Genomic DNA, 17826 nt, shown 5'->3' on the forward strand with positions numbered 1-17826 from the left:
GATGATATTATTATGGAGGTAAAATATGGCTCAGCTACATGTAGAATAAAGTCTATGAGGTATTGATAAAAAAAATACTCACTCTATCAAAACCTTTTCAAAGACTGAGATTTGCTTTGAAAATTCCAGGCTGTGATGTCATGGACACTTATGATGTCATAGACAACTGACTTGTAATGTAACATCATGGCCTTAAAGACAACTCAACCATTAAATACTCAAAATGACACATACCTAAGACTATAAGATTGATAGGATAATGTACTGGCTTCCATAAGTATTTGGGCCATATTCAATTTGAGGCGAAAAGTCCGTTGCCAGACTTTTCGCCGTCATCGGAGGTTTTGCAGGTGAAAAGTTATCGCGCGCGTCCCTGTGTATCCCCGTATTCAATTTGGAATCGGCGAAAACGGGACCCGGTGAAAAGGTATTGTGTGAAAAGTCCTGTCATTTTTGGTGAAATCAGCCTGACGCCCCCCAAAAGATGGTCTGACATGGGGAATCACTATGGGTACCTTCGTATTGCCCTGCTAAAGGTATTTGGGGCACTTAAATGGTCTCAATGGGTGCTTTTTTGCGCCTTTGAGATAGTGGTGAAGGATAGCATTTAGCAACTTTTTTTGGAAAAATAACTAGTCCCTTCAAATTTGGGGTACATGAAAATGGGTGCAAGCCTATTTTTAAGTGGCTAAAGTGAACTTGTACACCTGGGACATACTTGGGGACCCCACTTGAGTCTATTTTGCTAGTGTAAAAGTGTGTCCCCCTTTTTTTTGCCCCCAAAATGAAAGTACCTTTTTTGGGGTGTCCTGTGGTATTTTTTGACACAGAATACCATAAGGGGCCTGTCCCGGGGCTGCACGTTGGTTTTTAGAAGTCTGCATCCCAAAACCCCAATTCTGCACTTGTTCTCGCCACCTATTCATATTCAATGGGGATACTTTTTTTCTGGGTTCGAACCTCTGACTTTCCGCACCTGCGAAAAGTCATCCAAATTGAATACTGGGATAAGTGAGAATAGCGAAAATGACGGCGATAAAGTATCGCCGATAACGGGTTTTCGCTCCAAATTGAATACGGCCCTTTGAGAGAGGAGTCAAAATGTGTATTAATATACTGTATATGGTGGCACAATGTTTAGATTTGCTGCCTGATAGCACTGTGGTCATGGATATGCTTCCAATCAAAGTCCTGTTAGTTTGGAGTTTGTATGTTTTCCCTCTGCTTGCATGGGTTTCCTCTGCGTAGTCCAGTTTCCACCCATAATCCAAAAGCATATTGGTTTCTAACAAAAGTAATAACCCTATTGTATATGTCAGTATGTATATATATGGTAGGGAATATAGATGGTTAGCTCCACTGGGGTAGGGGCTGATGTGAATGGCCAAATATTCTCTATAAAATACTGTATAATATGTGTGCACTATATAAATAACTTTTAATAAATACATGTGAACTACACTCTTTTTTATTTTTTAATGTATATAACTAAAATAGTCGTAAATTGGATGTAGTTACGAGACCGGCAACCGCGATGCCAACGGCCTCAATACTGACAGGGGAAGCCCGATAAGGGACTTAAAATAGGCGTTGAAATACAGATGCCTATCTTAATCCTGACGCCGGAACACCAGAAGGTCGGCAGCCCGAACGAGGTAAGTCCGGGACGCCCTTAGTGTTAGCCGTGAGAGGAGGGTTAAGTTTAGGTACCATAGTGGGGTTAGTGTTAGTTTTTTTATGGGTTGTTAGGATTAGGCACCCCTAGGGGGGAAGGTTAGTTTTTTTAGGGATTGTTAGGGTTAGGCACCAGTGGCGGGGGTTAGGGCTAGGCACTAAGGGGGAGGGTTAGGTTAAGGCATGAAGTGGGTAGACTTAGGTTTAGGCACTACCGGGGAGGGTTAGGGTGCGGGGTGGGGAGAGTTAGGGTTAGGCTACAAGAAGGGAGGGTTAGGGGGAGAAGGGGGGAGGGTAAGTATACTTTCCCGACCCCTGTCAGGATACTAACCATCGGGATGCCACTGTCGGTATTTTTGACAGGAGACATCCCAATAGCCGGCATTACATACCGATTCCGTTATAAACGCCTTATAGCAGCTAACCAGTGTACTGTAATATAATGTATTAATGCATAATATATATACTCAAAAAAGAACACTCTTTGATAAAGCTCCCATAATAGAAGCGAAACATGTCAGAGGTATAGGACTTCATTACTTCTATTGTGTGGACTGATCTAAAGGACCCCGGCTTTATTTCTACGGACACGCTAAAGATTTTTACTACTCAATACCTGCATACTATGGCAGTGCTGACATCACTCTGATAAAGCCCATAAACAACAGATGGCTGGAGACCTCAGCTGAACACTGCCATTAGCTCTGGAGAGCCAGGTAACAGTGTGTGCCGATTTGTGGCCAGCCTGTTAGTGAATGCCTTTTACTAACTAACGGCTGAGCCCTCTATACGCTGGGACAGTTCCTATTTATGTTCATATCATTGCGGCTCCATAGATCGTGGACTGTGGATGTCATATTGTTTGTCCCAGGAGTACCTTTCTTACCACACTAAAGAGAGAATCTATAGGTTGAAATCCATCACAGCTTATGGAACGTTGATACATAAAGGATTCTCCCTATTATACTGTACATCTTTCTTCTGGATAATTCATTTTTATGGAACTCATTTTCATTAATTCCCCCGGTGGAATACTAAAATGTGTATTGTACTGTCTTTTTTGAATATAGAAATTGATTATAAGAATAATTCATGTGCAGTTTTTTTTATATGTGCATTAGATATATATACAATATATTTTTAGATGGAATAAAATTGTTCCATTATTTATATACACACCTTGTTCATAAGATTGTGTGTATAATATATATATACTGATACTATAGACAAGTAAGGTTTACACTCTTTTTTTTAAGTCTGACATACTGTCAGTTTTAATAATACTGAACAAAGTTTTTGACCACAAGAAAAAAGTTTGTTTAAATTGATACATTTGGACAAGTGCACCACCTATTGCAGTAACCCGCAGCATTGAAAAGTACAAATACGCGTTGGAGGAAGCTGACCAGCGCCATTGACTGCACAACCCTTGAACTTACTATACCCGGCCACCTCGGATTCCCGATACCGCGTGGAATCCAGAGTCCGGAGCCTGCACTCGGGAGGAAGAACCGCTGACGCTGCGAGAAGACCGGAGGGAAGTATCAGTGTCAGATTAGGGTAAGCAGGCTCATGTACCATATCCACCTATTCCCACATCCACCTGGCAATCATAGTTACAGGCGCAATCTATACTTATATATTGGGCGCTCCAGGACAGTGACAGGGAGGTGGCTAATCAGACACACGGAGATGCTGCATCTTATGGGAGTGTTATAGAAGCATTGTGGGCGTGTTGCTGAGAGTACTGTACACAGATGCTTATACCCCTTTAACATCGCAAACCCGGGTCGGACCCGGGTTTTGAACCCAGGTCAGACCCGGGTCAGGGCCTTTCACATCGCCATAATAACCCGTGTTATTGCAGATTTTGTGCCTTTTAACTCAACCCGGGGTGCCCATGTTAAAACAGTGTGATGTCATTTTTAAAGGATTTTATTGGCTCACAATTATGATGACGTTGCAGTAAAGAAAAAGGAGGGGCAGGGGAATGCTTGCAGTGCAGCAATCAAGGCTGACAGAGCACATGTCACAGATGCAAAGTGTGCAAAGGGCCTGATTCAGAGACGGACGCTCTGAAAGAGCGCTCGCTCTGAATCAGGGCATTTTTTGTTTGTTTTTTTGTTCGGCCTCCTGGCCGCTTGCATAGCTTTGGGTGACCACCCACAGCTATTGCGAGCGGCCAGGTTGATGGTCGCGATGGTCAAGACCATCGCGACCATCGGGCTTGCGACGAGACCCTTGCGGTAGGGTCTCATTGGCCGCAAGCCCCAGTGAGCTCCGGCTCTAAATAGAGCCGGAAGCTCACCACTGACATCACTAGTGATGTCAGTGGGGCCGTCCCCAAACGGCAGGCGTTTCTTCGGGAACGCCTCCGTTTGGCCAGCCACCCCCCCTGCCCGCCTACCAAAAGGGGCGAGCTGTCAATCGCGATCGACAGCTCGTCCCCTTTGGTGCGAGACCCGGAGCCCGTCGCTAGCCGGGTCTCGCCCTTGCGCACGATGGAGCTGGATCCGTCGTGCGTATGCCCAGTGGGCAAACATCGACCTGGTTGCGAGCGCTCAGCGCTTGCGACCGGGTTTGTATCAGGCCCAAAGTGTGCAGTGCAGGACAGTAATGTAAATACAGAGACGTGCTCTGTGTGCAGGCTGGTCAGCTGAGTGGAAAAAGCCAATCAGCACTATTTTCTCAGACCCGGGTCGAATATCCCGGGTCTGTACCATTTAAGAGCCAAATAACCCGGGTCCGACTCGTGTTTAACCCTTCTTTTAACCCGGGTTATTCATTTAGGTGCATATTAAAATTATGTCGACCCGGGTCAACCCGGCAACAACCTGGGTTATTTTGGCGATGTGAAAGGGGTATTAGTCGGTCACATTGGGGGCCGTACTCAGATGGAGAAGCTACACCTAAAATAGGGTAGGTGCAAGTTTCAATGGTGTGACCAATGGTGGCATCTATAGAAGTACCAAGCATGATTGTCACAGCTAAAGACACTAAAGACATTCAAAGTGGGCGTCTCAGTCCCTGCACATTTTGCTGCTCACCAGGGAGGGGCTATGTAGTGTCATTAGCATAAAGTTGGGACTGCGGCAAAAGATGCACTCATGGCTGCCGCTGGGCTCGACTCAGATCCTTAGTGAGCAGGGAAATAGGGAATAGTAAGATTAGCTGTAATTCTGGCTCTGATACTAGCCAGTGCCTCCCTAGCCATTTATCTCACCGCATGTCACTGGCTTGTACTACCTTCCTCCCACCTGCCCACTATCACAGACTGACAGTGAAATATACAAGGCACACAATGACTTATTTCAGGTGCGCTTGTACTATCTTCCTCCCAGTGGCGTAACTAAGGGGGATCGGGCGGGGTACGTGCGCTGGGCGCCATCAGACCGGCCAGCATTCAGGTCAGTGGTTAATGTGTAGTGTAGTCCGCACTGCACAGTAAAACAAACACACTGCCGCCAGTGCCGTGTAGTACACTCGTACTACCCGGTGGTGGTGTATTTGTTTTAGCAGAGAGTCAGACAAACTCTCATTGGCTGCTGCATGCAGGGCCGGAGACAGGCTGGAGCTCACTAATGAGCTCCGCCTTCCACACTGGATGAAGGGAGAGACGTCATGATGTCTCTCCCATAGTGTCAAGCGGGAGGACAGGGGAGCGGACAGCGGCGGGCGTAGGAACGGGGATTCCGGTATGTATACTTTTGTTTGTGTCTGTGTGTGTGTTTGTGGTTTATGTGGCCCAACTACTGGGGGCACTATATAAGGGGCACTGCATAGGGGGCACTACATTTTGGGCACTGCATAAAGGGGCATTACTGGGGGCACTGTATAAGGGGCACTACATATTGGGCACTACAGGGGACACTGCATAATGGGCACTACTGGGGCTCTATATATTGGGCACCGCATAAGGGGCACTATATAAGGGGCACTACTGAGGGCACTTTACAAGGGTCACTACTGGGAGCTCTACATATTGGGCACTACAGGGAGTACTGTATAAGGGGCACTACTGGGGGCAGTGCATAATGTGCACTACAATGGGGGGCATTGCATAAAAGGGACTACTACTGGGGACATTTCGGGGCACTACTACAGTGGGCACTGCATGAGACGCACTAGGGGCATTACATAATGGGCACTACTACAGGGGGCACTTTATATGGGACACTGCTACTGGGGGCTTTAAGGTGCATATGGAATGGAAAGGAATGCTCCCAGAGTGACAACAAACGGTGCTGTGTCATGTTGACACATCCCCATTTTCAGTGGCCACACCCACTTTTTCGGTGCATGCACACAGGGAAGGGGGGCTCCATTTTTCATCTTGCCTTGGGCTCCAAATACCCTAGTTATGCCACTGCTTCCTCCCACATGCCCACTACCACAGACTCGTGTTAATACTATACTCTGCCAATAGGTTATGGGGCCAGAGTGTTGTCACATATTACTCTGCTAACACAAGGTACCTTTACAACACCATTCAAAGTTGGGAAAATACACAGGGTCTCCATTACAGGTGTTGTGGGATCCACCTATGTGAGATATTCCAACAGAACCCTTAAGCATTTGCATGAGCACCTATGTTAGCACTGAGTGTTGAGACGAGGGTAGGGGTGGAGAGGGATATTTATTAATTATCTGGACTTGGGGCCTGATTCAGAGCCGCACGCTCTTTAAGCGCGCTCACTCTGAATCAGTGCATTTTTCTTGTTTGTTTGTTTCTGCCTCCTGGCCGCTCGCTAAGCTGTGGGTGACGACCCACAGCTTTTGTGAGTGGCTAGGTGATGGTCGCGACCATTGGGCTTGCGACAAGACCCTTGTGGTAGGGTCTTGTCCATTGCAAGCCCCAGTGGACTTCTTGCTCTAATAGGAGGAAGTCCACCTACTGACAACACTAGTGATGTCAGTAGGGCCGCCCACAAACGGAAGGCGTTCCCTCGGGAACGCTTCCATTTGTCCAGCCACCCCCCCTGCCCGCCTCAAAAATGGGGTGAGCTGTTAATCACAATTGACAGCCTCCCCGATTTGGTGCGAGACTCGTAGCGACGGAGCGCCTGTCGCTGGCTGGGTCTCGCGCATGCTCACGCCATTGGCGGCACATGCGCAGGGGGCAAACATCAATCCGCTTGCAAGCGGGTCTGAATCAGCCCCTTGGTCCGGATAATTATAATGTATCACCGGATATCATGGCAATAAAATATTAAGGATCACCCAAGTTTTTGAAAACGCATACGCGTTGTGTAAGGAGTAAAGTGATTACTCGGCTGCATTACTGCTCATGCAAGGTTTGCTGGCTGCGCATGTCTGAGCAACCATTGATATTCTGGCGCATGAAATGCAGATACGGCGATTCCGTATTAATCTAAAAGATCAATACAGGACCACTGATTGGCCAAATCTATTGTGAGGATGCCAGCTGCTATACTGATGCAGTGGCTCTTATTCTTGCTGCAGCGTTTCTAATGGCCCAGCCTTAATTACATGTGACTGAGCATGATCCCTTATTGGAGAAGCTCAGCACATGCTCTTCTGACCCCTGGTGCTGAGCCTCATTGCCCTATCCAGACATACTGTATACTCTCCAGTTCCAAACAATGTATAACAATATCAAAGAAACTATCAGCTCCTGATTAAGTAGTAATGCACAATTGATGAATGTGGTGATTTCAGGTTCCATACAAAAGGTTGACAATGATTTGGTCGACACCAGACAGTGACCATGGAAGGTCTACATGACAAAAGGTAGACAGTACAGAAGATCAACAGGTATGAAAAGTAACAGAACTGTTCGACGTTTTTTTTTTTTTTTTGCTTTTCTAACCCTAATCTTCCCCTACCCCATAATCGAACCCTCCCCTTGGTGCCTAAACCTAACCATTCCCCTTGGATCCTTAACCTTTTTTTTTTAGGGTTAGGTTCAGGGGTAGGCACTTACCTGGGGGTTAGAGTTAGGTTGCTTAAGGGATGGTTACATGAAGGTACTTACTGGATGTTTAGGAACCAAGGGGAGGGTTAGGATTAGGGTAAAGATTGTGGTTAGAAAAAAACAATGTCTCGATCATTTGTGTTGACCTTTTCCATGTTGACCTTTTGAACCAGTCAACCCTCTATACTGTCTACCTTTTGCCATGTTGACCTTCTGATGTCAACCAAATAATTGTCAACCTTTTGTATCACACCCGGTGCTACTGCTAGAATGCCTAGTGCAAAATTGAGTTCCTAACAGAATCCTAACCCTCTCCATCCCTACCTGGTGTCTAACCTAACCTCCCCCCTAGTGCCTAAACCTAATCTTCCCCTCCCCACACCCAAATCCTAACCTTTCCTCTTAGTGTCTAACCCTAACCCCTCCTAGTGCCTAACCGTATCCCTCCCCCGAATCCCAGTACTTACCGTCTGGATGCCGGCTATTGGGATGCTGGCGCCGGGATTCTGACAGGTGTCGGGATGCCGGTGCCTACATTCTCAGCGCCAGCATCCCAACTGTCAGGTTATTTACCTCATCCCCTTTCTCAAAAGTCTATGCGTCCCCTCCAAAACAGCCACATTAGTGCCTGGAAAGAACTGGCTGAAGAAGAAATTGGACGTTCACAGAATTGTGAGGAGAGTCTCAGGGTGTCCACGAGTGCTACGTATGAGTCTGACATAACAGATTCTGATGCTGTAAGTACAGAGCAGCCTTCCGCCTCAATATCTCAAACATTTGGAAAGATAAGGATGATTATTTAGGATGCTACTGTGAAAGTGCAACATGATAATCACACTTCTGACCAGAATGAGGATAACAAGGATGAATGTGTAGGACTTGAAGAAGATAATGAGAATGACGTTGATTGTGTCAAAGTAAGGAGATGCGTACAACTGAATTCCTTATAAGACTGATATGATGCTTTCACAACCTGCAGCGTATGTAAAACATCAGTAGATGGGCCCACATTCTGACTTGCAGGTGACTCTGAATCAGGCCCAAAGTTATTAAGCTCCTAGAAAATGCCACCGTACTGACTGTATGTGGGCAATGTCAGGATTCAGTGACTGCTTATAGAACATTACAGCAACTGCAAAATATTATGGCCTCTTTGCCACCAACTGAAGCAAGACATAGCAACCAGGGGGAATTCCACACTTTATGGTGCAGCGACTGGAGGAACAGCAATTAGTCATCAAGACAGGATTTAGTTATAATACCGTCAGTCAGGATGCCGGCACCTGTCAGAATCCCAACATCACGATGGTAACTAGTGAGGTTAGGGGGAGGGTTAGGTAGTAGGGGGAAGGTTAAGGTTAGGAACTAGGGGAGGAGGGTTACGTTTAGGCAGCAGGGAGGGAGGGAGGGTTAGAATACCTATCAACAGGTGTCGGTATCTTAACCCTGTCGGGATACCAGTGTCGACATTCTGATCACCAGGATCTCGTACCCAACCCATCAACACCTACACATCAAAGTTACGGTATTGGAAGAGGTTGGACTTGTTACCTTACTGCAGCACTTGGGGAATGATTTCAGATTTATGCAAACTACTCAAACCACTTGAAATTGTAACAAATGAAGAGCTAAGACACTGCCAGCCTAAGTGACATTCAGAGGTAACTAAGGTTTTTGGCGCCCAGGGCAAAACCATAAATGGTGCTTAACAAAAAATAATTCTATAAAAGCATGATAAAAGTCTCATATAGATACATACACCTGGTTCATTGCTACAAATATGAAACTTTTATTGTTGTTCTTAACTATTTAAGCAGGGTCTGGGGTTTTGTTATTTTTACTAATAAAGGTTTTTTTATTACACTGCAATTTAGATTTCAGTTTGGACATACCTCTCCCAAATACCCCACCTGCATTGCTACACAGTTTTACCAAGATGCACAGTTACTTGCTCTATCTTACACTATTCCCAAATCTGAATCAGGCCCAGAGATCTGATTCTACCCTCCACATTTAGGGATCTATGGCTGGGATATGCAGTCAGGATAGGCATGTATGCTTCCCAGCCATTGACCTCACCGCACGTCATTGGTCTATGGGGCCGATTCAACGTGCAATGCTGAATGCAGATTCCAGATTATCGGGAATCTGCGCATGCGCAGGACCCATTCTGTGAGTGTGCAGACTGGGTCCTGCGTAATCAGACGAAGCCCCTTCTGTGCCTCTGTCTGATGCAGGCAGAGGCATTTAAGGGGCGGGGGCAGCCGCCATTCCTGGAAACGGGGGTGTATCTGCTTCATTTTCCGGCAGTGGCAAGGCCAGGGACTGTCGACCGATGCAGTTTCCTGGCTTTGCAAGCCGACCACTACACAATTGCCTACACCCTCTCCCACTCTCTCTGTAACAAGCACAGTATAACACCTATCATTAATCCTCATGGTTTCTAATGTCAGGCGAGAGCAGGAGGAAACAGTCTATGTTTTCCAAAACATGAGATCCAAAATTTCCCGGGAAAGTAGGTTTTGCCTCATTGTCCAACGATGATTTGGTGGGAGGAGCTGAGCTGTGACTCAGTTTGCTCCGATTTCCCAAAATTCTGTTCTGTCCCATTCTTCCAAATCCAAATTGCTTATCTCTGGTCCATAGGATGTAGGCTTTTACCTGATATTAGAAAGCATTTAAGATAAAACCAATAGCAAGTTATTGAGGGTGACTATCAAGGTGCATGAGAAGTCTGGCAGGTGTAAAATGGCTGCTGGGAAAGAATATACTCATAATCTTTACATGAACCAGTTACTAGAATAACCCCACTCACTTCCAGTTTACCACAAAAAAAAGAAGCATTTCTTTTAAATACCGACTCAGTCATCCACAATTAATTAATTCCCATTTGTACATGACCCATAAAGAAAGCAGAGGAATAAAGGGCTCCGTCATTTCCTTTCTGTCTCTGTTATCAGTGTCAGCATGTTATAGAGGATGAAATGAGGCTGGTAGTCAGATATAGGGTTTATTATAAATAGAAACATATAAAAAGTGGCTAGAATTTGCATTGTGCAGTGTTTGGCAGCATGTACTCCTCTGTCATGTTATGTGATTTAATGAGTAAGTCTCTGCCACACATCGGGGATCCAGTTTCCAGTGTTAGACAAGCAGCTTTGTTCCTGAGGCTGAGTGTGCTGGTCACTTCTTTCGCACCGTGGGCTGAAAAACAGAACACAAGTGGTCTGTTAGGAATAATATAATCCTCATTTCCTGATCATACAGAGAACTACGAACTTGAGAGCACTGGCAAGGATTACCCAGACTGCCTTGGGATTCAGTACAGAATCGCAGCTAGACACCCTCCATTCAGCCTGTATCCCCTCCTGTACCCTGTGTATAATCTGTAATATATACTGTACAATTAAAGCTAAATAGTGCAGATACAAACCCAATATCTGAGATACTTGCCCCTCCACCCCCTCATTATATTTTTCCATCTGGTGATGCCTCCACTTCTGGTCAGAATCTCCACATAACTATATGTAGATTCTAAGAGCTATATGGGCCTATGTACTTAGCCTTGGAGGGAGATAAAGTGAAATAAAGTACCAAACAATCAGCTCCTAACTGTCATTTTTCAAACACAGCCTGTAAAGTGACAATTAGGATCTGATTAGTTGGTACTTTATCTCCATCCACTTTATCTCATTCCAAGACTTGGTACATAGACCCCAGTATCATCTCTCTGATCACAGAGCTGTTCATAATACAGTGAGCATCTCTGTAAAATCTGAATGAACAAATACCCCAAGACCATCTACAAGATCAGTACATACAGTGCCAGGACACACTGGGTTCCACTACACAACCTGGCAGCAATCCGTTTAGGTAGGGGAGAGACAAAGGTGTCCCATTAGTTCTGTGTGTCACATTGCAGGTACCAGCAATTACTACCAGCTCCTTTGGTGTCACAGATGAGCAGAATGCTGGCCTCACACCTAATCTATGGCCAATGCAATCTCTATGGTTGGTCTTCCACCAATCTTTGCAGTCACTGATTAAGCCCAGATTACCTGTTACATGAGCACCACTTAGTCCGTACCGGTGGTGCTCAGACAAAAGAATAACTACAGGGAATACTCGCGAGTGGAGAGACAATATGTAATAAAAAGTATCCTTAAAATCCCACGTGTTATTTGATGAAAGGTTCACCTTAGAACGCCTTGTCCTGTTCTCATAAACTGAGTGGAGTTTTTCAATGAGGAAACGTTTGTCCTCTCCCTCCTAGAAAAGAGAAACAATAGTTACAAGTACCTTGTGTACACCACTGGTGTCTGCAGATAACATATAAAAGTACTGTGGAGTTGGGCATCCTTATATGGATGGGGATGTAGTTAGCAGACAGGCGGACAGGATGCAGCCAGTCTAAATCCAGACGGTGCAAGCCCAAAACGGGATCTAAGATAGGCATCAAAATACAGACGCCTATCTTAATCCCGACACTGGAATCTAGACAGACGTCATGCTGAACGAGGTAAGCCGGGGCGTCATAGCTGTTCACCTCTGAAGCTTTCTACGTTGATCGTACATATATTATATGACTTTGTGCACAGATTTGAAAAAGTTTTCTTTACTTTGTTATGCAAGGAGGAATATTAGATCTGTTATATGCTAGAGGATTTTTTAGTTACTTAAATCAAAACTTATAGTGAATGTACTTTTTGCTATTAAAAGAAAAATAAATGTTCTAGTGCTTATGACCTGGTTGTGTGTTATGTATGCCTCATGTAAACTTGGAGCACATGCAGACTATTTAAGAATAGTATACACTGAAAATAACAGCTCTGAAAAAGTCTGAGAATTTTGGATGAAATGCATCTGCCAGGACACACTGTAGATGGCAGAGAGCAAATGCTATACGCTTAAGATTCAGAGCAAGATTCAGGGTATAGAACACTGAATAATTGATTATCTGCAGATTAGTATACAAGATATTGCTGCAGCTTCTAGATAACCTGTTTAAAGCGAGGCCGAGGTCCATATAAAGCATATACTGTGCATTTTCCAAGCATATACTGTGAGTAAAAAAGGCCCAATGTCCGTACAGTAGATCTTCACTTTCTGCCAGAGGGACTCAATACTTTTTACCATTGCATGGAGATTGTTCACTCCTAATTAAATAGTGGGTTACCTAATTAGAGTTCTATCCCATACTATAGTGGAGGCTGAAAAAACGATTGCTCGCTATGTGTATGAAAATGCATACTGAATAATACTCTCCGCTATTACATATCTGAAATATATGAATGCCATTATAAGTGTTTTTCTTTCCCTGGATAATTGTCTGAAGATTATAAGCACTTCTTTATGATGTTGTATTATATTATTTTTGAAGTAAATATATAGTTAATATTTGGAGTCTCTTCCCTGGTATAAAATTTTGCCATTAAAATAGATTTTTTCTCTTCTATATAAAATATAATGCTTGTGTAGGCCTACTAGCATGAAACCCTATTCAACTGATGATTTTTTCTAATTTATTTGGACAACAAAATGATGGGAACAAAAACAAAGACAACAGATAAGAGATAGAAAATCACTTACATTATCAATCTGATCTTTTAGTAATTTTATGATTTTTCTTTGTCCATTTACAATCTGTATATGGAAATAGATCACAACCCTAGGACACAAAACAGCACTTAAGTTGAATGACTATCACTAAAATGTTTATTTTTGTAGTAACTGAATTTACAATATTACGTCATAATTTGCTAAGACACAGCAGAAAAACTGTGGCTGCGATTTAATAGCCTGCACATTTGCAGTGACTTATAGGCTGCTGCAAATTGCAGTGATTTTGCTGGATGTAATAGCCAGCGATTTGGTGGCCAAACTGCCAGCAATGTGCGTCGCCTTATAAACCCACACATCGAAATCCCGAACCCATAGTGAATACAGCCCTGTGCTGACCATCTTAGGGCTGGTTGGGCACTACGGCAGGGGTACCTCACTCTGTGTGTATCCCTGCTAAAGTGAGGTGTAGCACAAAATTCGTTGGATTATATTCTCTTTTTCACCTAAATCTTTCCACAACTAGCTTAGGCTATAAGTGGCACAGTGGTCAGCACTGCTGCATCTCCCATTTTCACCTGGATGCTGCTATCTATGGAGTTTATATGGTCTTACTGGTATAGGGAGAAGGGGCAGGTCTGCACGTGTAAATGCCATTGCCAGGTTGTGCCACCCTGTGTGTAGAGGAATAATGTATCAGGTGATACATAAGGATATAACATGTCAATTCTGAGTTCTGTGACCTGTATACAGGGATAGATCTATAATGGGTGCAGAATATGTGGACACTGTGGCCCCTAGGTTAAGGGGGACCTACACCCTGCACCCATTTATGCAATACTTACCTCTCCAGAGTCCCGCGTCGGTGGTAGCAGCGTTGTACAAAGCACCTGCAAAATGAAGCGGCTGCCATTTTCCCAGCGTTTGTGCATGTGCAGTCGAGAAATAGATGGGAAAATGACTGACGTACCATTACCCCGGTGACCTGCACGTGCTCAGTAGACTCTGGCACAGCGCTAGAGTCTTCTAGTGCCCAGAGTCTAATGCTGTTCTCAGTGCACTGCCGGCCGCCAGGTAGAGAGGAGGGGGCCCCGAACGGAAACTGCACACGGGCCCCCTCCTCTCATAATATGCGCCTGCCGGTATAAGAGCAGTCTGCCTACAGTCTCATACTTTTTTAAGATTTCACCATTGAGAGTGCATTATCCTTAATTTTATCAATGTCAGACAGCACAGAAAATGACCATATGTTATACAGTAAATGTCGTTTGGCATATTCTCTTACTTTTAAAGTGTTTGACTGAAGATACTGTAAAGGTAACCAAAAATATTTCAGAGATGAACAAAATTGTAAAACTCTCAAAGATATTATAATGAACTAATGATTCGTATCACAAGGCCCTGTATAGAAAATTCTATATGTTACAGACCGATTTATTTATAGTAAAACCTTATTCCAACAACCGAAGCCCGTCAAGATCTTACAGAAGGATTCCAGATGCCAGGTAGATGAAGAAAGTATTCTCCCAAAGGTAGTGATAAATCCAGCTGACCCAGCCTAGCTCAGGGTTTGTCACCTCCATCTTCTTGATATAGAGCTTCCCAGCTTCATACATAGTATTGAGAGAGCGGAATGGACCACACAAGTCTGAGGGCTTCACTCTAAAAATAGAGGGAAGACATAATGGTACAAGTACAAGACATAATGGTAACGCATGTGATGTGGAGTAAACCAAATACCAGTGTACAGCTGGGAAACTGCCTGGCTATATAAAGGACGATTTTGTACACACACACTAAATTTTTTTTATTGACATTTAAAAAATAAAATTAAAAAAATGATGATTTTTTTAATGATTTGCCCGATCCTGACGGTTTGGAACGACAAATCGTTAAAATCGTTCAGTGTGTACGCACTATGTTGTGCGGTGCACGCTCCCGTGGGGTCATCAGCCGCATCGTCAGGCCAGCCCTACAAGCAGGCCAACCAGACTATGCGGCTGACTACCCCATGCAGCAGGATGTGGCAGGGGCAGACATATCAGGTGCCAGATCGTCTAAAGTGCGCGGGCCCCATATGATTGCTTTATTTTATGATCAGTAAATGTATTGATTGTTGATGACCCTTCTCCTCTAACAAACAGTACACAAGCTTCCTCCTGGAAGACAGTGACAACTAGGGTCAGGATTTTGCTACTATCACAGACAAGCACCATATGTACCAATCACATAGGCATCCATATTGTTTCCTCCATGATCCGTTATCACATAACTAACTAATACACAATACTCTAGTTTTTTTAAATGGGGGCCACAGTGCTCAATGGGACAGGGCTGGGGGCCAAAGTGTTTTTACCTATGTGTGCCATGTATCTTTAGACAAAGGTAGAAACAAAAATGCAGACGCAGGCTCCGACTCTACAGATGCCAGGTGACAGATGTGAATTCAGGCACGGTTTATACTTATGTAGGGAGGATGCAGTTGTGTCTACAGTTATGATGCAGACATTGTTGAAAAACACAGACATGGAAAACATGTCGACATTGTTGAAATGGCGACATCCACAGAATGCTGACACATTCACAATGTCAACATGTGAAATATCAACAGTCTATATGAACAAGAGGCTTAGGATTAGACTGCAGATGTTAGGGTTAGGCTATGGGAGGAGAGGTTAACATTTAATAAGTGTCAAAATTGTGAATGTTGACAATCCAAGCATTACATTATGACCATGTCGACATGATGAATGTTGACAAAATATACAGAACCTTTATGTGGGTGGGACTTTACTTTAAAATATGACAAATTCAATGTGGGCTTACTGGTCAGTACTGCGAATGCTCCCTCACTTACCCCCAAGTACATGCATCCTAGTGAGCTGGTCACCTTCCCGTGTGTGCTCCTCCATATATAATCAGAAAGGAGTCCTGAGTACAGGCTGTAGCCAGACAGGTGTTTCTGGCAGTAATCCTGTGCTATCACAGGAGATGTGCCTGATCCCTCTCTTACACCTTGGCTTTTATCAATGTACCCGTCCTGGTCCACTATGGCACAGTGCAGGGATGCTGTGCAGTCACATTTGCCTGGTCTGCTTCCTCTCTCATTCCCTCATCTAACCTGAGCAGCTCACAGACTGTTCATAGGGTAGCACACAGAGGGATGGGCAGGGCTAGGACAGAGATTCCTGTCTTGGCAACATCATGAGTGAGGGTTAGAATGGACGGAGCTGCTGGGAAATCTATAATACTGTGTAAGCAGCAATACAGCTATTGCTGGTCTGCATTTCAGACACCACTGATCTGGATAATGCCAGTGCACACTTTTACCCACCATACTGAGCTGCTACTTACGACCAAACTGCGTAGGAGAGGAATACCGATGCCCCTAGGAAGGAGGGGAAGCAAAGCAGTGTGAGGAATGCAGTGCTCATATGAGAAGCTCTCCAGGGCTTTCTTGGGGAGCGACAGTTCCTCATCAGGCTAGCCTAAAAGATTTAAAATACATTATATTATCTGTACTGTACTGATCTAACACAAGTATTGTATCTGGTGAAGTCGAAGGGCCAAATTCAATTAGGAGCATTAACACGTTATTTTTTCAATTAAATTTGCCGGAAATTACCGCTCCATTGAAATTACTACAGTACATGAGCGGGTGAGTATCCTTATTTTAAAGGTAAAATGTCAGGACTTGGGGCCCGATTCAGACCCGCTCGCTAAGCCGCGATCGCTCGCTATGGGCATATGTGCAAGGCAGTCACTGCGATTGGGAATCATGCGCTCGTAGCATAAAGACTGATCGCTACTTTGAGTGACAGATAGTGCCGTTTGGTGGTAACAGGGGAAGGTCCTGGAAAACAGGGGAGTGGATGTGCGAACGCAGGCGTGTCTGGCCGTCAAAATGGAGTTTTATGGGTGTGCATAATTAGCATGGAGACGTCATTGTACACGTCACCTGGTTGTATTTCAGGATGCAGTGATCGCAGTGCTTGCAGCAGGGTAGGGTCTACCTTAAGGGATGCGAGCAGCTCCGATGGCTCTCGATGTTACTAATTAATCATACACTTCCTGGAGATGACGTGTGCTAAGAAAGAAAATGGGGCATCTTTACACCGGTCTGCGATCACTCTGCCGTCACTCTCTAAGACATAGAGCGCGTCCTTTAGCCTGGCTGTGCGATCGCTGCATTTGCATGCCCGGCCACTTTTGGCTGCGAGAGAGTGCAGCTTAGCGTCCGGGTCTGAATCGCCCCCTTGGTTCAGAACTCCTGGTGCACCCTCCCTCTTAATGATTAATCAGATGTTTTTAATTAGCATAATTAATGACATTTTATTCTGCAAAATGCAGAATAATTGGTTAAATTATGTGGAACAAGTATATGGGGCGCTGTATGGATAGGACAAGTGTTTTTGAGTCTGGCACCATTTGCTACTGCTTTATTCAGGATTCCCATTATCAATACACAATAGGGGAATTCCCCTCACCATACACAGTACATATTCAAGCAAAATTGGGCCAAAACGTTAGTGCACATCTGAGAGCGCCAGATGCTAGGTAGTCAATGACTGCCTACGTAAGTGATAGCAAATAGGCAGATGATCAACAGTACAGGGACTAATGTTTGATTAGAGGTTCAATCTTCATAAGCAGAAAAA

The 17826-nt window shown here is 44.5% G+C and overlaps 1 protein-coding gene across 1 annotated transcript in view; it reads right to left on the minus strand.

Moving 5' to 3' along the window:
* Positions 1-10605: 10605 nt before the first annotated feature.
* Positions 10606-17826, minus strand: part of TMC6 (transmembrane channel like 6) — a 31218-nt gene continuing 23997 nt past the window's right edge. The window contains exons 17-21 of the mRNA XM_088475197.1: positions 16523-16656; positions 14654-14830; positions 13199-13277; positions 11807-11878; positions 10606-10813 (exon numbers count right to left, since the gene is read on the minus strand). Of these exons, the coding sequence (XP_088331323.1) occupies positions 10793-10813; positions 11807-11878; positions 13199-13277; positions 14654-14830; positions 16523-16656 (483 nt within the window). The 3' untranslated portion in view covers positions 10606-10792. The remainder of the gene's footprint in view (positions 10814-11806; positions 11879-13198; positions 13278-14653; positions 14831-16522; positions 16657-17826) is intronic.

The sequence above is a fragment of the Taudactylus pleione genome, unplaced genomic scaffold (assembly GCF_031769625.1).
Source record: "Taudactylus pleione unplaced genomic scaffold, aTauple2 ptg000016l, whole genome shotgun sequence".
NCBI lineage: Eukaryota > Metazoa > Chordata > Amphibia > Anura > Myobatrachidae > Taudactylus > Taudactylus pleione.